Below are 21,949 nucleotides of genomic sequence, written 5' to 3' on the forward strand. Positions count from 1 at the left end.
GCACCGTGGGCTCTTGTTGCTACCCTGTCAACTTTCGGAGCCTCTCCCGGCCTCAGCAGGAGATAATTTCTTCAACTTCTGTTCTCAAGGCATTCCACCAGTTTCCCCATCCTCAGCCCAGGAGAAGGGAAGAAGCCCATGTCATTTTGCCTGTTCAGATGGTTGAAGTGCAGCTGCTGGCTCCTTCTTGGTGTCATCAGCCTGGCCTCGGCCTTTTTTATAACGCTCTATAGCTTGGAGTTGGACAAAGACCAAGCCACCAGCTGGGTTATTTCAATGATGCTGTCGGTACTACAAGACATCTTTATCAGCCAGCCGATAAAGGTATGTGACGCATGGGACCGATCATTACAGCTGGAGGAAGCTAGAGGACCTGAGGCCACGTGTTTTGACAATTAGCAAATAAATCAACAGGCAGAGTGATGTTTGTTAGAGATACATGTGAAGGAAGGGCAGAAAATAATCTAGCAGAATGTAATAGATTAGCGTACATATGACAGAAAAAGCTGAAGATAGGGATTTAAAAAAAAAAATCAAACCCTGGCAGGTTAGGGCACTTGCTATCTGACCCCTCAAGTCTACTTGTTTGATCCACCAACCGACATGAAAGTAGGAAACAGGGCTGGAGAGATGGCTCAGTGGTTAAGAGCACTGACTGCTCTTCCAGAGGTTCTGAGTTCAATTCCCAGCAACTACTTGGTGGCTTACAACCATCTGTAATGAGATCTGATGCCCTCTTCTGGTGTGCCTGAAGGCAGCAACAGTGTACTCATATACATAAAGTAGATAAATCCTTTTTAGAAAGAAAGAAAGAGAGAGAGAGAGAGAGAGAGAGAGAAAGAAAGAGAAAGAAAGAAAGAAAGAAAGAAAGAAAGAAAGAAAGAAAGAAAGAAAGAAAGGAAGGAAGGGAGAGAGAGAGAGAGAGAGAGAGAAAGAAGGAAGGAAAGAAAGAAAGAAAGAAAGAAAAGAAAAGAAAAGAAAAGAAAAGAAAAGAAAAGAAAAGAAAAGAGAGAAAGAAGAAAGAAAAAATAGGAAACAACTCCATGGAGTTGTCCTCTGATTTCTACAACAGGCACCCAACACACACACATACACTCTCTCTCCCTACCCTGTCCCTGTTCCTCTCTCTCTCTCTCTCTCTCTCTCACACACACACACACACACACACGCAATGGTAATATTACTACTCATAATAACTAAAATAGTGACAATATTTAAAAAAAACAGTGGTGAGACACTTTCTTTTTAAGGATCAACAATAGAGCTGGAAAGACGGCTCAGAAGCTAAGAGCACTTGTTGCTCTTGCAGAGGACCCAGGTTCGAGTCCCGGCTCCCATGGGCTGTGTCACAGACATGCTTACTTCCAGCTCCAATGGATGAGGTACTTTCCTTCTGACCTCGTCAAGTAGCAGACATGCAAGTGCTGTAGGCAAAACACTCATACACATAAAATAAAACAAATAAGTCCTTTTAAAAAGTTAAGGATGAAGCTGGGCAGTGGTGGTGCATGCCTTTAATCCCGGCACTCGGGAGGCAGAGGCAGGCAGATTTCTGAGTTCGAGGCCAGCCTGGTCTACAAAGTGAGTTCCAGGACAGCCAGGGCTACACATAGAAACCCTGTCTCAAAAAACAAAACAAATTAAAAAAAAAAACCAAAAAGTTAAGGATGATGAAGACTTTTAAATGTTTAATTAAGGAAAAATCAAAACACACCAAAGTATAGAAAATAGCATAATGAATTCTCAAGTTCTGTTACTCAGCATCAAAAATCACCAATAATAGCTAATATTATTTCATCTGTTTTGAAAAAAAATCCAAAGTTCACATGAACCTTGTCTGGATATCTCTAAAATTTGTCTGTGTGTCTCTAAAAATTAAACTTTTCAAATATAAAATTGTTAAGAAACCTAAATAAACAGTTTCTTTCTTTCTCTCTTTCTTTTTTTTTTTAAGCTTGACTTATTTATTCTATACATATGAGTACACTGTAGCTGTCTTCAGGCACACCAAAAGAGAGCAACAGTTTCTTAAGATGGAAAACCCACACAAGGACCTAGTCAGGTCACTTAGCTGCAAAGGAGCTGAGTTTGATCCCCTGGACCCTACGTGGTAGAAGGAGAGAAGTCACCCTGATTGCCACATGGGTGCCGTGACCACAAGCTAACGTAGATGTGTAAATAAATGGGATGAGCTGTTTCGTCCCCACCCCCGCCTGCACGTATGACGTCATCTTTTGAGCCCCACAACACCTGCTCATGGCGTTCCCCTGACTCTTGTCTCCAGGTCATCTTCCTGACATTGTTGTTCTCCCTGATGGCAAACCACATGCCGTGGCTTAACAAAGACAAGGAACAACACGCCCGGAGAATCGTAGCACTTTGGGGTAATTCAAGTAGTTCCAGCCACTGTTTAATCGTACAAAGAGCAAAGCAAGAGTTCACACTGCCTCTGCGATCCAACATACCCAGTCAGAGGCCTGGTTACTTGGGCGACTTCTCTTCCTCCTTTGCCCAGGAGCCCAGTGCCCCAATCATCCGTTCCTCTGGAAGCCAGTGCTTCTCAGTGCTTCTGGGCTTCGCTCCATCTGCCCTCCCTCCTGAGCCCCAGATGGTCCTGGTGCTGCCTGTGGCCTCTGGGACTGAGCTGTCTGCCTGCCCCACAAGCCCACACTTGCGTATATTCTCGTTCCTGTCGAGTGGCATTGCCCCAATGATCTGCTCATGTTAGCGTGATCCTAAGTGCCCTTATTCCCTACATCCAGTCGCCAAGCCTGAGGGGTTCCAGCCTGGGAAAAAAAACAGACTCAAAATTACTCCGAGCACATGGAGGGGTGTTGCAAACATAACGTTGAGCCAAAAGGTGCAGGGTACAAAAATGTTAGCACAGTGTTGGCTCGAAGACATATACGTGACCCCTATTAATGTAAGATCTGAAGAGATGATTGGGAATAATCTCTAAAGCTCAGGAAAGGGTCACCTCTCTGAGGGAAGGAAGGGGTAACAAGATGGAGTATGTGACAGTCATGAGCTACCAATCACTTCTTTAAACTGAGCAGTGGGCATGCTAACGGCTAAGCACTCCAATTCTAGAGGTTTTTTTAAATTAACAGTCTCACTTGGAAGTGTCTTTCTTGTCTTTCTTGTGCATTTGAACTATTCTCTTTATGTGAAGTGACTTCTTTTTCAAAGTTCTTGTCCCTACCCATCTGAAGTTCTATGACCTGCCCTTCAAGACAAAGGCAGCGTGGGGTAGAGTTGAGGGGGAGAGTGGTGCTTGCTGGCACACGAAAGGCCTTACTTAAACTGTGGTTTGATTTGATTGTGACTGTGCCCTGCAGAGAAAAGCCAAATTCCAATGGCTCTACAAAGGCACCTCCAACCTCCCTTGGGGAAGCTTTGTTTATTCTCCAGTGATCACATGGCACTTGTACAAGCATGCAGGTGATTTCTGTCATTTCCCCCACCCCACCCCTCTCTCTTTCCCTACCCCACCTCTCACCTTCCCTTTCGTTTATCAATCTCTATATTCGTCTATTCAGCATAGTCTTTAGACCAAACCACTGCCACCTCCTGGATTCTTCAGAAATGTTCTGTGTTGGACCTTATGCCAGAATCTGCACTGAATAGAAGCCCTCTACTTGTGTTGGACTTGAGAACAATATTCCCAACGGTATTCCACTGAGTAGAACCCCTCATATCTAGTCTAAAATAGACTCATACAGCAAGTTATTTTATGTCTACTGAATCTAATTCTTTACATAAAAAGACTGGGGACATACTGAGTGGTAGAGCACTTGTCAGGTGCCTGAGACACTGCCCTGGATTCTCAGCACTGAAAGAATGCATATCGGTGGGTTGTGCTGGTACATGTCTCAGCGTCTGGAAGGCTGAGGCAGAGATCATAAATGTGAGGCCAGCCTGGGCTGTATTTCTGACAACATAGACTGGACTGGCTGGTTTTGTGTGACATAAGCTAGAGTCATCAGAGAGAAGGGATCCACAGCTGAGGAAGTGTCTGCATGAGATCCAGCTGTAAGGCATTTTCTCAATTAGTGATCAATGTGGAAAGGGCCCAGTGCACTGTGGGTGGTGCCATCCCAAGCTGTTGGCCCTGGGTTCTACAATAAAGCAGGCTGAACAAGCCATGTGAAGCGAGCCAGCAGGTAGCACCCCTCCATGCCCTCTGCATCAGCTCCTGCCTCCAGGTTCCTGCCCTGTGTGAGTTCTTGTCCTGACTTCTTTTGGTGATGAATAGTAATGTGGTATATAAACAGAATTAACCCTTTCCTCCCCACCTGGCTCTTTGGTCGTGATGTTTCATTGCAGTGATAGAAACCCTAAGACAAGTTGGAACCAGTGTAGTGCGGTATGGCTGTGACAGACCTGACCATGTTTTGGGGGAAGATTGTGGAAGGATTTTGGAACTTTGGGCTAGAAAAACCATTGGGTTTTGAGACTTCAGTGTGCTGTTCTGTGGGAGCTTGAAGGATAAAGAGCGTTGAGAGCAGTATAGGAGATGGAGGCCTGGATTGTAAGCTTTCAGAGGGAAGATTAAAGACCCTGTCAGGGCTGTTTGCTATTTTGATGTAAGATTCTGTGGTTCTGATGAGCTGGGGCTGAAGAGTCAGCTGTGGTTAGCAAGATACCAGAACCACTGAAGTGAAACATTGGCATTACTGGGACAATTGATGATGATTAGCTGGAGCTAAGCAATTTGCAGGGATTAAGAAGAGACCAGCATTACTGAAGTGAAATCTGGGAAATGTTTTTTTGGGGGGACGGGGTAGGGGAGGGTTGGTTTTTCGAGACAGGGTTTCTCTGTATAGCCCTGGCTGCCCTGGAACTCACTTTGTAGACCAGGCTGGCCTCAAACTCAGAAATCCGCCTGCCTCTGCCTCCCGAGTACTGGGATTAAAGGCGTGCACCACCACGCCCGGCTGGGAAATATTTTTAAAGAGCACAGAGAAGCTGTGTTCCAGGACTGGCTGAGGTTGAACATCTCCTGTTGGCAGTCAGTTTTGGTAGTACAAGAGTCACCCAGGTGGTACTGGTTTTGAAGGCATGAAGGGGGGTCATGGAGAGCAGCTGAGGCTTGGCACTGTGAGAGGCCAAGAGAGGCCATTGGTGACAGTGCAGCCTCAGTGGCAGTTAAAGGCCCAGGACTGAAGCGGTCATGCAAAGAAGTTGAGGCTTGGCACCATGAAGGGAGTCTAGGAGAGGCTATTGGTGAAGTGCAGCCCAGTTGCAGCAGAAGATCCCAGCATTTTGGAGAGGCCAGTACCATGGGATGGCCACCAAGAACAGCAGCAGCAGCAGTGGGGTGGAGCCTGCCTGAGCCTAGAAGACGAGCTGTGTGCTGCAGAGGGCCAAGCTGGAGAAGTGGCTTGAGCTCTTTGGAGGAGCCCAGAACATGAGTTGGTTCTCAGGCATTAGACAGTTGGAGTTTGGTTTTGCTTCGATTTGATTGTGGCTGTGCCCTGAAGTAAATAAAGGGCTCCTTTTCTCTCTTGAAGTAAGGAAGTATTTTACTGGAGCCCACAATTAAGAGACTTTGAATTTTAAAAGACTTTGGACTTGGAAAGAAATTGGGTATTTTAAAGGGACCAGAATTTTTTTTTTTTTACATTTTTTTATTAATCATTTACATCCTGATGGTAGCGGCCCCTCCTTCCTCTCCTCCCAGTCCCTCCCACCTCATTCATCTCCTCCACCCTCCAGCTCCTCCAGCTCCTCCAGCTCCTCCAGCTCCTCCAGCTCCTCCAGCTCCTCCCCTGCTTCTCCTTAGAAAAGGGAAGGCTTCTCATGGATATCACCAGCCTTGGCCTATCAAGTTGCAGTAAGACTAGGTGCATCTTCTGTTGAGGCTAAACGAGGGAGCCCAGTTAGGAGGAAGGGACCAAAGCAGGCAATGTAGTCAGAGATAGACCCTGCTCCTGCTTTAGGAGTCCTATATGAAGATCCAGCTGCACAACTATTAATTATGTGCAGAGAGCCTAGGAGGGGCCAACATTTTAATGTGTTTGAATTTGTAAAGACTGTGGGACTTTTAAAGTTATTTATGGTTCTAATGTGAGGTCTTGGGGATAAGTAAGAAAGGAGAGGTTGTGGCTTAATCGTAACGTGTTTGTGGGTCAAGTTGACAAGGGCTTGGTTGGACTGGCTGGCTTTGTGTGTCAACTAGACCCAAGCTAGTCATCGGGAAGAAAGGAGCCTCAGTTGAGGAAATACCTCCGTGAGACACAGCTGTAAGGAAGGCATTTTCTCAATTAGTGATCAATGGGGGAGGACCCAGCCCATGGTGGGTGGTGGCATTCCTGGGCTGGTGGTCCTGAGCTCTAAAAGAAGGCAGGCGTAAGCAAGGGATGCTGAGTAAGCCAATAAGCAGCACCCCTCCATGGCCTCTGCATCAGCTCCCGCCTCCAGGTTCCTGCCCTGCTTGAGTCTCTGCCCTGATGTCCTCCAATGATGGACCATGATCTGGAAGTGTAAGCCAAATAAACCCTTTCCTCCCCAACTTGCTTTTTAGTCATGGTGTTTTCATCCCAGTAAGAGAGACCCTGAGTAAGACAGAGACATTGTCAGGAAAGAGGGGCTGTGTGTCATGGCGCCGAGGCTCACAGGTGGTAAATAGCACTCTCCTCCTGAGACACACTCCTCTACCCACGTTTACTTTTTCTAGAAACTGATTTAGATTGTCTCTTACGAGTTTGGTTTCCAATGGGTTGGAATTTTTTGTTGGTGATGTTCTGGTTTGTCGAGACAGGGTCTCTCTGTGTATCCCTGGCTGCCCTGAAACTCTCTCTTATAGACCAGGCTGGTCTCAAACTCACAGGAGTCCTACTGCCTCTGCTTCCCAAGTTCTGGGAAGAAAGAGAAGTACTACCATTTCATGGATTGGAGTTTTAAGAAGAAAAATCCAGTCCTTCTTCCATAGATAACGTGCTGCTTAGAGAGCATCTTATCTGCTCCAGCGTTCACCAGGCAACGCCTGCAGTAGGTGCTCGACAGTGGGCAAGCTGTCGTGGAATCTAACATTTATTTGGCCTGTATTTCCGTGTCTTGACAGCAAAGTGTCCTTGGTCGGCACCTGGCTTGAGAGACAAGAACAATCCCATCTACACTGCCCCAGCAATGAACAACCTAGCCAAGCCTACAAGGAAGGCCTGGAAGAAGCAGCTCTCCAAGCTGACGGGTGGTACTCTGGGTATGACGGGGCGGAGGCAGCAGGCTCCGCTGCAGCACACTGGAGTGGGGAGGGTCGGGGAGAATAAGACAGAAAACCGGGGAGGGCAGAAAGGTGTCTTTTAAAATGAAATTTGGAATTCCAGCAATTCAGGTGGTGTGCATGTGTGTGTATGTGTGCGTATGTGTGTACACATTGGGTTGAAGTATTTGAAATTGCCCATTTTGACTTTTTTTTGGTTGGTTGGGTTTTTGGCTTTTTCAAGACAGTTTCACTATGTAGCCCAGGCTGTCCTGGAACTCACTCTATAGACCAGGCTAGCCTCAAACTCGGAGATCCGCCTGCCTCTGCCTCCCAAGTGCTGGGATTTAAAGTGTGCACCACTACATCCCAGCTCCATTTTGACTGGTTTTGACCTGAAGAGGTGAATAAGCATACGAGAAGTGAAAAGGGTTTATTTAGAGCTCTATGATAATTACTTGAAAATTATTTTTTTTTTCTGTTGCAAACCAGTGCAAATCCTCTTCCTGACCCTGCTGATGACTACCGTCTATTCTGCAAAGGACTCTAGTCGATTTTTCCTCCATCGAGCTATCTGGAAGAGGTTTTCTCACCGTTTCTCAGAAATCAAAACTGTAGAGGATTTCTACCCCTGGGCCAACGGCACCCTCCTTCCTAACCTATATGGGGATTACAGAGGTAAGGACAGTTCTGGGGCAGAAGGGAGGCAAGTTAGTCCTCCTGAAACCCCTCCTGCAACCCATGGAAAACTAAAGGTCAGCTGGCTTCTCCATATGACCACAGCTCTGTGGACAACGCAAAGTCCCCCTGGACTCCATCCAAAAAGGTTCAGGTAGGGACCCTTGGTGACCCATGGGGTCTGATTCCCCTGATCCAGGTCACAGGTATGACCACCACCCATTGGTGGTCACTTACAGCACAAAGAGTAGCTGCAGGGACCCTGGGACTCAGCCACACACCGCACACAGGATCGGGCTCCAATAACAACGGTCTTTAAGTGAGTGTGTATCCGACTTTTCTGTGTGCTGGCCCAGGTGCATCCCACAAACATACATAGAACATCTGCAGTCCTCGGGGCCTTTCCTAGGAGCTGACTTTTTTTTTTTTTTATGCTCATAATGGATTCTGTGTCCTCAAAGAACCTCAGTGAGAGAGGCTTTGCCCCGCTTTGCCCCGCAGCAGGTACTAGTGGTTAGCGCGCTCTCCCCTTGGGCACGCGCTCTCCCCTCAGGCGCATGCTCACTGTTTTCTCCAGTCCAGCTTTGACCTGATGTAACTGTGTCCTGAGAAGCTGAGCTCTGGGAGTCAGTACTTCCTTCTACCTCAGGGTTGGTGGCATCGTCTATGTTCCTGGAGAGAACCTGAGGCCTGTGTTCATCCTAGCAAGCACTTTTGGCTTCCCCAGAGTGCACTTGGTGTGTGAACACTCTTACAGAAGGAAACGCCTACTCATTGCATGGTGACATTTTTTTTTTAAGTACAATTTTGAATAACAGTTCTTGAGGCTCAGAGAACATTCTATTTGTAATACATAGCTCTGTGCTGAATAAAATACTGACAAAATGACTAGAACCCAGGATGGCAAAAGCCGAGGCCATAGTAGGGCTAGTCTCCTCTTGGGCTCCTTGGCTGTAGTAGAGTACCACAGTGTAGAGCAGACAGAGAGCCTGCTGGGACTCATGCCCACTTACCACCATGCAATCCTGAGTACACCGCTCAGCCTTCGCTGTCTGGTTTCCCCTGTTCAGGGGGGATGCATCCTTGGCCCTGCTCTGCACGACAGATCTGAGCGCTCAGAACGGAGACTGGCACAGGTACTGAGAAAGTTAGTGCTGCCTGTTAACAGTGGGGAAGTGGAGCTTTGCTATTGAATTGACAGCAGTTACCCAGATGGACAAACTGACAAATGCAACAGACCTCAGGACGATGATAAGAAAGAAGCACACCATGGATGGCGTTTATAATCCTGGCACTCGGGAGGTAGAGGCAGGATCCTGAATTTGAGGCCAGCCTGGGCTACTAGGCAAGATCTTGTTTTAAGAAAGAGATATAGTCGAGTAGGCATGGGGTCAAAAGCAGTTAAAATTGACACTAACAAGCGGGACATGGTGGTGCACACCTTCAATCCCAAAAAAAACGGAAGGCACGGGTAGGCGGATCTCTGAGTTCGAGGCCAGACTGGTCTGCAGGGTGAATTCCAGAATTCTAGGGCTAGTCCTAGTCTGGTCTATTCCAGACAGACAGGCAGGAAGACAGACAGGAAGGCAGGCAGGCAGACAGACAAACAGGCAGGCAGAGAAACCCTGCCTCAAAAAAACTGTGTGTGTGTGTGTTTGTGTGTGTGTACACATGTGTGTGTGTAGGTAACACGGTTTACCTACTCTTTAAAAATCATTGTTTTCAAAATTGCTACAGCCCAATCTCGTTGTGCAATGCTTCTGCTCAAGCCATTGGATTGGCCTTTGAGAAAACAGTCATAACTAAACCTGTGACGATGTTCAGGGACTAGATCAATGGGGAGCCCACGGAGCTGCAGCTGTATAAAACCCAGCTGACCGTTCCCGTTTCCCTGCACTGAAGTAGGGATGTCTGGAAAACAACCAAGTGACAGTAAATGACAAGCTACAAGCAGTGTCATGAATTTGGCTTCTGCCCTGGTTTACCTGGGAGTGTCCCTATCAGTAATATGAGGCCGCCCCTACTCCATCTTATCCACTTACTATGCAGAGGTCTGTTGTATAGATGTACTATAATTTCTATAAGCAGCTAAGACTGTTAATACCTCACACATGAGCAAATGTATCTGAGAAATTCCTTGGAAAAGATTTGCTAGATCAGAGTATACACATTGTTTAACTTATTTTCTATTCCATGTGTGTATTTTTGCCTGCATGAGCACATGTGTACTGTTTGTGTGTGTGCACAGGAGTCTGTGGGTGTCAGAAGAGGGTGTTGGATCCCCTGAAATTGGAGTTACAGGTAGTTGTGAGCCACCATGTGGGTGCTGGGAATTGAGCCCAAGGTCTCAGCAAAAGCAGCAACTACTTTTAATCACTGAACCATTTTTCTAGCCCCCATTTTACACACACACACACACACACACACACACACACAAGTATCACTCAACTTGGGTGTTGGGAACCACCTGGAAGAGCAGTAAGTTCTCTTAATAGTTGGGGTGCCTCTCCAGCACCCTACATTTTTAATTTTAAAAAGATAATGCCAGGGCTGGAAAGATGGCTATGTAGGTGAGAGCACTGACTCCTCTTCCAGAGGAGCTGGGTTCAAATCCTAGCACCCACCCAGCTCACAGCTGTCTGTTACTCCAAGATCTGACACCTTCACACACATATACATGCAGGCAAAACACCAATGCGTGTACAATGGAAATAATTTTTAAAAAGATCTTTCCAGGACTGGAAAGTTGGCTCATCAGTTAAGAGCACTTGTTGCTCTGGCAAAGGACTCAAGTTCAATTACCTAGCACCAATGTGGTGGCTCACAACTGTCTATAAGTCCACACCCAGTAGATCTGAGACTCTCTTCTGAACTTGGGCTCCAGACATACATTCAATACACATACATACACACAGGCAAAACACTCAAACATGTAAAATAGTCTGAAATAAGTATCACCGAGTAGATGTGGCAGTTCATAACGTCTGAAATCCAGCAGTTGGGAAGGAGAAGCCAGCCTGGGCTACATAGTGAAACTATCTCAAAACGAACCCAAACAGAAACAAGGGCTTGGGTTGTCAATCTGTGGTCAGTCACCTGCACTAGAAAAACAAATGTTTCCAGATTGTTCTTGTGGTGTCAATAAGTAATCCTACTGGCAAAGGACTAGAGTTGTCCACACCCCCAACCACACGGTAGAAGCGTTTACAGAGGCTCTGGGTCAGTGTAAGGCTTTGCGGCTGCACTCGGGAGAGGGTAAGTTAGACCCAAACCAAGCAGTGTTTTCTGTTTTCATAAAAGCAAACCTCCAGCCGGGCTTGGTGGCCCATGCCTTTAATCCCAGCAGAGGAGGCAGAGGCAGGTGGATTTCTGAGTTCGAGGCCAGCCTGGTCTACAAAGTGAGTTCCAGGACAGCCAGAGCTATACAGAGAAACCCTGTCTCGAGAAAAAAAAAAAAAAAAAAAAAAAAGCAAACCTCCTCCCATTCTTCATCTTCTCCATGGCTTTAAGTTATAAAGCTTTAAGTCCCCTGTTCAAACCACCCCCCCAACAGAGACATTTAGAATAAAATGTCAAATCCTCCCCCACAAAGCAGCCCTTAGCCATGTCTGTCACCTCATCTCTACCCCCTCTGACCCTCATCTGCTATATTATAGCCACTTGTGTTCCCATGACATTAAATACATCAATCATGCTATCCCCTTGGGATCTTGGAACCCGATGTCCCTGCCTGGCATCCACGTTACACTTCTGACTCTATTAGTGTCCCTCAACGCCATCCCATCAGAGAAACTTTAATGGCATTCCTCGCTTCACAAAGCCCTACTTCCTACCACCTGAACATTGTGTATTGTTGGTCCTTGTTCCTCACGTCTGTGCTCTCGGGCAGGAATGCCCCTGTATCTGTTTGCTCCTGACACCTAAACATGGCTTGGCTTGTGTCAGCACAGAAGGTGCGTTGTTTGAATGAATGAATGAATGAATGAATGAGTAAATGGATTTTTTTTTTATCTTTTGTTAGGCTCTTTATTTCTGTACCTATTGTAAGTGGTATGGCTAGATTTTTTTATTATTATTATTATTTTGTGCCCAGTAACCCTAAGTTAGCATTTTAAACTTAATTGTTTTTCCACTGATCCTCCTAATTTATCTAGATAATACATATAATTTATAAATGATCACACAGTTCCATTTGTTTTTTACACCTCTTTTGTCTGCTTGTATTAATTAGTTCATGTCTCTAAATGTTTTCAAGATTGCTGATATAAAGTATACCTGGGCTGCTTCATTCAGTCAGCAACAAGACAATTGTTTGTTTTTCTTTCTCACTAGGATTTATTACTGACGGGAACTCCTTTCTTCTGGGCAATGTTTTGATCCGCCAGACTCGCATTCCTAATGACATATTCTTCCCAGGATCTCTCCACAAGCAAATGAAGTCGCCTCCCCAACATCAGGAGGACAGAGAGAACTATGGGGCTGGCTGGGTCCCCCCTGACACAAACATCACAAAAGTAGACAGTATTTGGCATTATCAGAATCAGGAGTCGCTGGGAGGCTATCCCATCCAAGGGGAGCTAGCCACTTACTCAGGAGGAGGCTATGTTGTGAGGCTTGGAAGAAACCACAGTGCGGCAACCAGGTGAGTGTGTGCCCTGAGCAAGAGGCCCATCACAGGACAGCCAGGAACTGCATCTTTAAATTTAGAAATGTCTTGGTCAACTTCAAGTTACAGATATGTTTTGTTTTGTCAAAAGCAAAAGACTTTTTTTAATCTGGAAGGAGATTTTTAGTTTCAATTCTAGGGGTAGTTGAGCTTAGATGAATCTTAGTCACATAGTATTCTTCTAATGTATATGGAAACTTTACCCTTTGTAAACCATGATAAGAACAGCAACCCAAAGTTCAAATGCCCAAACTAAGTTGTTAGGAGTCTACAGAGTGGTTTAATATATATATCCTGATTGTCTTTGTTACCGTGAATGAAAAGGTCTAAATTGTCTTCTGAGTAGGCAAGATGATGGCTCAGCAGGTAAAGGTCCTTGCCACCGTGCCCAAGGACCTGAGGTCATCATGATGATCTGGGACTCGGGGACCCACACGATATGTAACTGACTCCTTTAAGTTGTCCTCTGACCTCCCTATACTCTCACTGTGACACACACATACCCCCAGTAAATACAATAAAAATTTTAAAACGAAACTGGTTTCGAAGTTATAGCAGCAAGGAACTACTCAAAAAAAAAAAAAAATAAAGGAAGCAAAGAAAAGAAAGGAAAGGAAAGAATACAATTTCAATCAAATGATGACATTGATGCCTCTTTCACCTCTCAGTACTGGATAGGATACTCTTAATAGCGTGGAGTATTGAATGTCTCAAATAGTAGTAGACAGGGTTTATACAATGAATCCTGTCTTACAGATTAAATGGCAAATAAGGTTTCCTCAATCTCTGTCCTTGGTGTGAACGCTACTGTGAACATCTCGTTTCTTTTTTTTTTTTTTTTTTTTTTTGGTTTTTTGAGACAGGGTTTCTCTGTATAGCCCTGGCTGTCCTGGAGCTCACTTTGTAGACCAGGCTGGCCTCGAACTCAGAAATCCGCCTGCCTCTGCCTCCCGAGTGCTGGGATTAAAGGCGTGCGCCACCACGTTTCTTATCCATGTTATCACCGCGAGACTTGGGGAGTGGCTAGTCGTGAAGTCTTTTATAGGAACACTAGATCAAGGGATGAGGCTCCTCATGTGGTCTGTCACAGTGCCAGGGTGCTGTTCTCCACTACAGTCCTGGATGGCTCCGTTTCCCTGTGTCTCCAGGGTTCTGCAGCATCTGGAACAGAGGCGCTGGCTGGACCACTGCACAAAAGCCCTCTTTGTAGAATTCACGGTCTTCAATGCTAATGTGAATCTGCTCTGTGCGGTGACCCTCATCTTGGAATCCAGTGGTGTGGGTACGTAGGCCTTCTCTCCTCGCTCTGCCACCGGCTATCTCGGGACAAGGCAGCCGTTACTGATTATATACCATTCATTCAAATAAATTTAATTGATTACTCAGGAGTATACTTTTTTTAATTTTTCTATGTATATTGGTATTTTGCCTCTGTGTGTGTGTCTGTGTGTGTGTGTGTGTGTGTGTGTGTGTGTCTGTGTGTGTCTGTGTTAGATCCTGGAACTGGTGTTACAAACAGTTGTGATCTGCCATGTGGGGCTGGGAGCTGAACCAGCCCCAGAAGTATGATTTTCATTTTTTAAAGTCAAATAGCTCGACAGCCTTTTTACCTCCCACTCCCCAGATGCTACTTTCAGTTTCGGCTAATATTACATTTTTATTACACTTAAAAAAAATTTTTTTTGAGATAGGATCTCTCTGCATAGTCCTGGCTAGAAAGAACTCGCTATGTAGACCAGGCTGGCCTTGACTCAGAGATTACCTGCCTCTGCCTCCTGAGTGCCAAGGTTAAACTCGTGGATTACTACATCAGACTTTCAAATGTTTTGGATTGTTTATTTATTCATGCGTTTTTTGTTTTAAGTGTTACTTTTTCTATGAAGGGGATTTAGCTTTTGTACTCACGTGGCCCTAGCATGCATGCACCTCTCACATGGCCCTAGCATGTGTCACCTCTCACATGGCCCTAGCATGCATGCACCTCTCACGTGGCCCTAGCATGTGTCACCTCTCACATGGCCCTAGCATGCATGCACCTCTCACATGGCCCTAGCATGCATGCACCTCTCATGTGGCCCTAGCATGCATGCACCTCTCACATGGCCCTAGCATGTGTCACCTCTCACGTGGCCCCAGCATGCATGCACCTCTCACGTGGCCCTAGCATGTGTCACCTCTCACGTGGCCCTACCACGAGCACACCTTTCGTCTCCCATTGCTTTCTTTGTCTTCATGATTGTGCTTTTGCCATTGATATAGCGTTGCCAGGGTACTCAATGGCAATTGTCACCTTTGTCATAGGGGGATCTCACAGATGATTAGATGCTAAGTGTTCCTTTTCAGGAAGTCTTCCTTGATCCAGCCCCCTTCCTCCTCTTCTCTGCCCTAGAACTGACTTACAGGTATCCTCCCACTAACCACTGCGTGTTGCTATTAACTGGGTAGCATTTCCCTCCCAGAGCAGCAGAGCAAGCGCCTTCTCCCCTGCTCTCTAAACCAGTGCTGCTTAACCTTCCTGACGCTGCGACCCTGTAGTACAGCTCCTCTGTTGTGGTGACGTGCGACCCTGTAGTACAGCTCCTCTGTTGTGGTGACGTGCGACCCTGTAGTACAGCTCCTCTGTTGTGGTGACGTGCGACCCTGTAGTACAGCTCCTCTGTTGTGGTGACGTGCGACCCTGTAGTACAGCTCCTCTGTTGTGGTGACGTGCGACCCTGTAGTACAGCTCCTCTGTTGTGGTGACGTGCGACCCTGTAGTACAGCTCCTCTGTTGTGGTGACGTGCGACCCTGTAGTACAGCTCCTCGTGTTGTGGTGACGTCCAACCATAAAATTATCCCATCGCTCCTACAGAACTGTAACTTGCTACTGTCGTGAATCATAATTTAAATATTTGACATGTGACACCCAACGGGTCTAGACCCACAGGTTGAGAACCTCTGCTCTAAATGCCCCCGAAGGCTTCCTGGGGTTCTTAAAAGGCTTTTTCTGCTTCCAGGGGTACATCTCTGTTCCAGTGTTTCGGGGTTAGAATTCACAAGACCTTTCATAAAATTATGAAAAGTTTATAAAACCATAAATCTAGTGCAGATTCTATCCTTTTGGGTTGCATCTGAAACCTTGTAGTCCATCCTCATATAAGCATCCCGCATTCTCGGGATATCGGTACTTTTATTTTGATGTCTGCAGCCGCTCTGGGTTGAAAAGAGGAACAGCTGTGCCTGTGCCTCTTGCTGAGGACTCCCTCTGCCAACTTTAGTGAGATGGACATTTCTCCGGTAGCCTACCCAGGATTCAGTTAATGGTCTGGATGGCTCTACAGGAAATACTAAGTAGAACAGGGAGACAGAAATGTTTGAAGTTGAGGACCCAGGAACAGCTGGGTTGTTTTGTTTTGTGAAAAGGACAACCGCTTCAATTCTTGACTGCAGGTGTTCTTCTTCCCAGGGACTTTCCTCACCTCCCTGCAACTGGACAGTTTAACTTCCCTTCAGTCATCAGAGAGGGGCTTCGCCTGGATCGTCTCACAGGTCGTCTACTACCTTCTCGTCTGTTACTATGCCTTCATCCAGGTGAGCTGAACATGTCAGATGTGCACACAGCCAGCAAACCCTCTCGGGAGGGCTCCGTCATGACCCAGCACTACACATGCAGATGATGCTTCGGTCCTTGGCCGACTGATGTCTACTGAGTAGAATAGCTCACTCAATTCTGGCATGTCCAAGAAATTGAGTTGCTTCTTAATACACAGTATTTCACATCGTTCCTTTTTTTTTTTTAAGGTTTATCTATGTGTATCAAAGTTTTGCCTGCATGTATGTATGTGTACCCATAGAATTCAGGTGTTAACTCCCGTAGAACAAATGGCTCTACAAATGGTTGCCAATTACCCATGGATGTAGGGAATTTAACTCAAGTCCTCTGCAAGAACAAACAATGCTCTTAACTACTGAGCCATCTCTCTAGACCTTTTATAAGGTTTCTTTTTTTTTTTAATACGGTTTCTTACCATATATATATAATGTCAAGAAAACCATATATATATATAGTAATGTCAAGAAAGTATGCTGGGGCTGGAGAGGTGGCTCAGCAGTTAAGAGCACTGACTGCTCTTCCAGAGGTCCTGAGTTCAAATCCCAGCAACCACATGGTGCCTCACAACCATCTGTAATGGGATCCCATGCCCTGATATCTGGTGTGTCTGAAGACAGCTACAGTGTACTCATATAAATAAAATAAATCTTTAAAACAAACAAAAAAAAAACAACAAAAGAAGAAAGGATGCTGGGGAAAAAGCACCGAAAAAAACAAGAATTATTGTAAACAGTATTTTATTGTTAAGCTTGATAAACAATGAATATTTTAAAGCTTATAGATTAAGTGTACACAATAGTTTTATAATCTCCAAGAATGATTATATCTGGTAAATTTTTATTAGCAACCTACTTTCCTTTCAGCAGTGTGAGAGACTGCAGAACAGTCCCACGTCTGCTGCCCATGTGCTTGGCCTGGCCAAGTCCCAATCGGGCAGACTATTTTCTTAGGGTCATCCAGACAACAATGGTGACGATGCTGTCTTTGCTCAGGGCTGTCGGCTGAAGCGGCAGAGGCTGGCGTTCTTCACTAGGAAAAGGAACCTCCTGGACACAAGCATCGTCCTCATTAGCTTCAGCATCCTGGGCCTCAGCATGCAGAGCCTCTCTCTACTTCACAAAAAGATGCAGCAGTACCACTGTGACCGGGACAGGTGAGGGACCCGAGCTGCAGGCTCATGCCAAAGGCTTCCTCATCCCCACCCCTCCTTCTCTTCCACTTCCCCGCCAGTTGGGCTGCATTTGTAAAGTGCAAGTAAAACTACAACTTGGACATGGGACCATGGCTGAAAGCTCTGTGGTGCTCATTAGCTTCTATAGAAGATAATGCATTTAAGTCTCAGAGCAAGGGCCTGGAATTGGGGCTACTTTGTATGCATAAAGCCTGAGGCCAGTCAGATTATCACCCTTTAAAAGGATACAAACCCAGTGCAAGACACACTTACCAATATGAAGTTTTCATGTGGGTTTTTTTTTACCCCTATTACCCATATCAGGCTGCTGAATACTCAAAGGGCTTGAGATCTAAAACCTTTCAAAGCACGGTCCTAAGTAGCTCTCTGTTGAACTGTCTACACTGGGATAGTGGGTCTATGTAACCCAAAGAGCTATGGCAGCTTAGCTCCAGGCTGCTGTGTGGCACTGCAACCAGTGATTCTCAACCTTCCTAATGCTGCGACCCTTTAATATATATTATAGTTCACGCTCTGGTGACCCCCAACCATGTTATTTTTGTTGCTATTTCACTACTATATTAATATCGTTATGAATCATAATATAGTTTTGGAGGGTGGGCAAAGGTGTTGCAACCCACAGGTTGAGAACCACTGGCCTAGGCCTTGACCAACAGAGGGTCTGTGCTCACCAACTTGCTTATTGCTACAGGAGTCTCTCCAAGGAAACTGAAACATACTTCACACAACAAAACGGAGCTGCGTTTGCAGGGCAAATCTCTACCTCTCTTTTTTTTTTTTCCATTTTTTATTAGGTATTTAGCTCATTTACATTTCCAATGCTATACCAAAAGTCCCCCATACCCACCCATCTCTACCTCTCTTAACTCTCAGTGTGACTATGACCTCACTCGTGTCTACCCATCAGATAACACTGGGTGCTAGACAACAATCCATGACAATGACATGTCCCCTTAGGCTCTAACAACTGTGGAGGATGGTCCCCATTTCTAGGATATGAAGGAAAGATATCAGCTAGTAGCTGCTTTGAAAAGCTGTCAGGATGGCTCCTAGCCAGGGGGCCTGTTTGTGTTTTCATAGTGTTTCTGGCCACGGTAGAGCTAGGAAGCTGTTTCACTGCATGGGTGTCAGACATGGCTGAAGCTGCTAACCTGTGGAGGAAGCTGCTGACAAGCGAGGGCCACTCCTTGTGCTACGTAACTGACATTCAGCTTCCCTTGGCTACAGGTTCATCAGTTTCTACGAGGCACTGAGAGTGAACTCTGCAGTCACCCACCTCAGGGGCTTCCTGCTTCTCTTCGCAACTGTGCGGGTCTGGGACCTACTGCGACATCATGCCCAGTTACAGGTCATCAACAAGACACTGTCCAAAGCCTGGGACGAGGTGCTGGGCTTTATACTGATCATCGTGGTCCTGTTAAGCAGCTATGCCATGACTGTAAGCCCCCAAACCCAGCATCTTCCCCAAGGGCTGAGGCCTGTCTGTCCACTCAGGAAAGGTCACTGTTCAGGAAACCATCAGATTAGCACTGGGTTTTTTGTTTTTTGAGAAAAGGTCAGATAGGAAAACTGGGTTTAGTCACGTTCCATATTAGATGTGTTATCACATCTCTAAGATACAGACACAAAAATAGAGATCGGAGGTAGCACGGAGATCAGATTTTGTAGTCATGGTAACTTGAATAGCCAAAAGGAATTTCCATTGCTTCTGTTGGCCGTAACAAGCACCTCAGGGTGAAATGAGATTGGTTACCACTGACTGGCCTCTCTCCCGTTCAGTTCAACCTGCTGTTTGGATGGAGCATCTCTGACTACCAGAGCTTCTTCAGATCTATAGTGACTGTTGTTGGCCTCTTGATGGGAACTTCAAAGCACAAGGAGGTAAGAGAAGTTTGCAGGTAGAAGTAGCCTCGTTAGTTACCTTTCAGACTGGTTGGTGTTTGGCTTAGCAGCTTTACTCGTGTGGTGGGGTGAGGTGGGGTTGCTTAATGTGCAGCCTCCTCCTGCACAGGAGAGAGAACCTACATCCCTTACCCTTGTCTCCAAGTAACGCCTGTGCACGACCCTGCACTACTCAACTACTGCTTCCTAGGCACCCGTGCTCACCTCTTCTTCCTTACCTCTTCCTCACCTCCTCTTCCCCCATATCCTCACCCTGCTGCCAAAGGACACCTGGCCAGAATAGCACAAGCCATTCTGAAACTCTGTCAGGGAAGCAAGCAAAGGCATGCCAGAAAGCATTGCATTAGTTCTGTTTACAGTTAACAAACCTCTAAGGTTCACTCTTCCCTCACCCGCACACAACCCTGTCTGCCCATGTTACAGAAAGGGCAAAGAACTTCACACACACACACACACACACACACACACACACACAGTCATCCAGTACCGTTACTATAACTTTATGCAAAATTAAATAAAGTGAGGGGAAAACTTCAACTATGAATTTTATGACTATTTGGCTCCTAGCATTGAAAGGGTTGTGTGACCAGGAAATTGATGGAACTGGCAACACTTGGACAGTTGCTCACTTTGATGGCCCGTTATCTTAGGGAGGGAGGCAGGAGCTGGTGCAGAGGCCCTGGTGGAATGCTGCTTACCAGCTTGCTCCTCACAGCTCTGCTCAGTCTGCTTTCTTGTAGAACCCAGGCCACCTGCCCAGGTGGCACCACCCACAAACTGGGCCCTCCCACGTCAACCACTAGTTATGAAAGCACTACAGTATAGGTTTGCCTACAGCCCAATATTATGCAGCCATTTCTCGATTGGGGTTCTCTCCTCTCAGAGAACTACAATGTCTGTCAAAGGTTGCCATAAAACTAGCCAACACACCCATGACTCAAAGGCTTCTGATTACATAGGTTAGTCGGTGGTTTTCTTCCCGAGAAAGGATGCAACAGCTATTTGCTATACTGTTATGGTTGTAGCTTCACAAGGGGGTGAGTCACTGGTTAAAGGGCTAGTAGCAACAATGAACAAGCCGAAGTCTGTGTGTGTGTGTGTGTGTGTGTGTGTGTGTGTGTGTGTATGACCATTTGTTAAAAAGAACACCTCACAAGGTTACATATAGAAACCTTGCACAAAACCTACCACAGCTATTCCAGCCAAAAGCCAGTTTTTCTTAACTTTTACTGGAAGACTCTGATGTCCAGAGAGGCTTCCCAGATGGCAGGCAGGCAGGTTTTATGATTCCTTCTATACACTCATTACCCCAAGCTTTCCTGTTTAGACAGATGTTTTCAGTGAACCGGGATTTGAATCACGATCCTATTGTTTTCCTGTTTTTCCTGAGAAAAGCTGAGAAATCAGATTCTCAAATCAAATATATTCATGTTATATCCACTTAAAAGTATTTTCCTTAGGGTCTTTCTCTCCCTAGTTTTTATCAGATTCAAACACGTGCTTAGGAATGAATCCCAGATCTTAGCAGTTTGTGATGCTAACTCCGAGATCTTACTGTCTTCCCAGGTTATTGCTCTATACCCAATCCTGGGCTCCCTTTTGGTTCTCAGTAGCATCATCTTGATGGGACTTGTGATCATTAATCTTTTTGTTTCTGCCATTCTCATTGCCTTTGGGAAAGAAAGGAAGGCCTGTGAGGTAAGTAACCAAACTGGAAAGTGTAGTGACGCTTCCAACACTGCGAACCTTCAATCCAGTCCCTCATGGTGGGAGGACCCCAACCATAAAATTATCTTCATCGCTACTTCCTGTCATTTTGCTACTCTTATGAATCATAATATAAATATGTTTTCTGATGGTCGTAGGCGACCCCGGTGAATGAGTTATTTGACACCCACCTAATAGGGGTCGCAACCCACAGGTTGAGAAATGCTGCTTTAAGCAAACAGGCATGGGGACGGAGCACAGGGTCCCCAATGGAGGAGCTAGAGAAAGGACCCAAGGAGCTGAAGAGGTTTGCAGCCCCATAGGAGGAACAATATGAACTAACCAGTACCCCCAGAGCTCCCAAGGACTAAACCATCAACCAAAGAGTACACGTGGAGGGACCCATGGCTCCAGCTGCATATGCAGCAGAAGATGGCCTTGTGGGACATCAGTGAGAGGAGAGGCCCTTGGTCTTGTGAAGGCTCAAAGCCCCACTATAGGGGAATGCCAGGACAGGGAAGCAGGTGGGTTAGTGAGCAGGGGGAGGAGGGGTGGGATGGGGGGGTTCAGAGGAGAAATGAAGGGGATAAAATTTGCAATGTAAATAAAGAAAACATCTAATAAAAAAAGAAAACAGGCATGGCCGGGCAGTGGTGGCGCACGCCTTTAGTCCCAGCACTTGGGAGGCAGAGGCAGGCAGATTTCTGAGTTCGAGGTCAGCCTGGTCTTCAGAGTGAGTTCCAGGACAGCCAGGGCTACAAAGAGAACCCCTGTCTCGAAAGAATAAATAAATAAATAAATAAATAAAATTTAGAAAGCAGGCATGGTGGCAAAATAAATAAATAAATAAATAAATAAAATTTAGAAAGCAGGCATGGTGGCACACGCCTGTAACCCTAGCATTTGGAAGTGGAGCTAGGACTTAAGAGCTCAAGGCCAACCTGGGTTACAAAATAAGACCCCACTACACTACAAACTGACACAGTGCACAGGATCAGCACATTCTC

At 46.0% G+C, this 21,949-nt stretch overlaps 1 protein-coding gene across 13 annotated transcripts in view; it reads left to right on the plus strand.

Moving 5' to 3' along the window:
- Window positions 1-21,949, plus strand: part of Pkd1l3 (polycystic kidney disease 1 like 3) — a 58,484-nt gene that overhangs the window by 34,225 nt on the left and 2,310 nt on the right. For 6 of the 13 annotated variants that reach the window (XM_017312829.2, NM_001286454.2, NM_001039700.3 and 3 more), the window contains 11 exons: window positions 90-324; window positions 2,285-2,384; window positions 7,067-7,204; window positions 7,697-7,882; window positions 12,215-12,524; window positions 13,697-13,830; window positions 15,995-16,119; window positions 17,134-17,294; window positions 18,561-18,771; window positions 19,113-19,214; window positions 20,802-20,933. In XM_017312829.2, the coding sequence (XP_017168318.1) occupies window positions 90-324; window positions 2,285-2,384; window positions 7,067-7,204; window positions 7,697-7,882; window positions 12,215-12,524; window positions 13,697-13,830; window positions 15,995-16,119; window positions 17,134-17,294; window positions 18,561-18,771; window positions 19,113-19,214; window positions 20,802-20,933 (1,834 nt within the window). Of the gene's footprint in view, window positions 1-89; window positions 325-2,284; window positions 2,385-7,066; window positions 7,205-7,696; window positions 7,883-12,214; window positions 12,525-13,696; window positions 13,831-15,978; window positions 16,120-17,133; window positions 17,295-18,560; window positions 18,772-19,112; window positions 19,215-20,801; window positions 21,260-21,949 lie in introns of those variants that run through there. The other 7 variants (XM_017312825.2, XM_017312821.2, XM_017312823.2 and 4 more) reach the window with 3 other exon arrangements.

The sequence above is a fragment of the Mus musculus genome, chromosome 8, assembly GCF_000001635.26.
Source record: "Mus musculus strain C57BL/6J chromosome 8, GRCm38.p6 C57BL/6J".
NCBI lineage: Eukaryota > Metazoa > Chordata > Mammalia > Rodentia > Muridae > Mus > Mus musculus.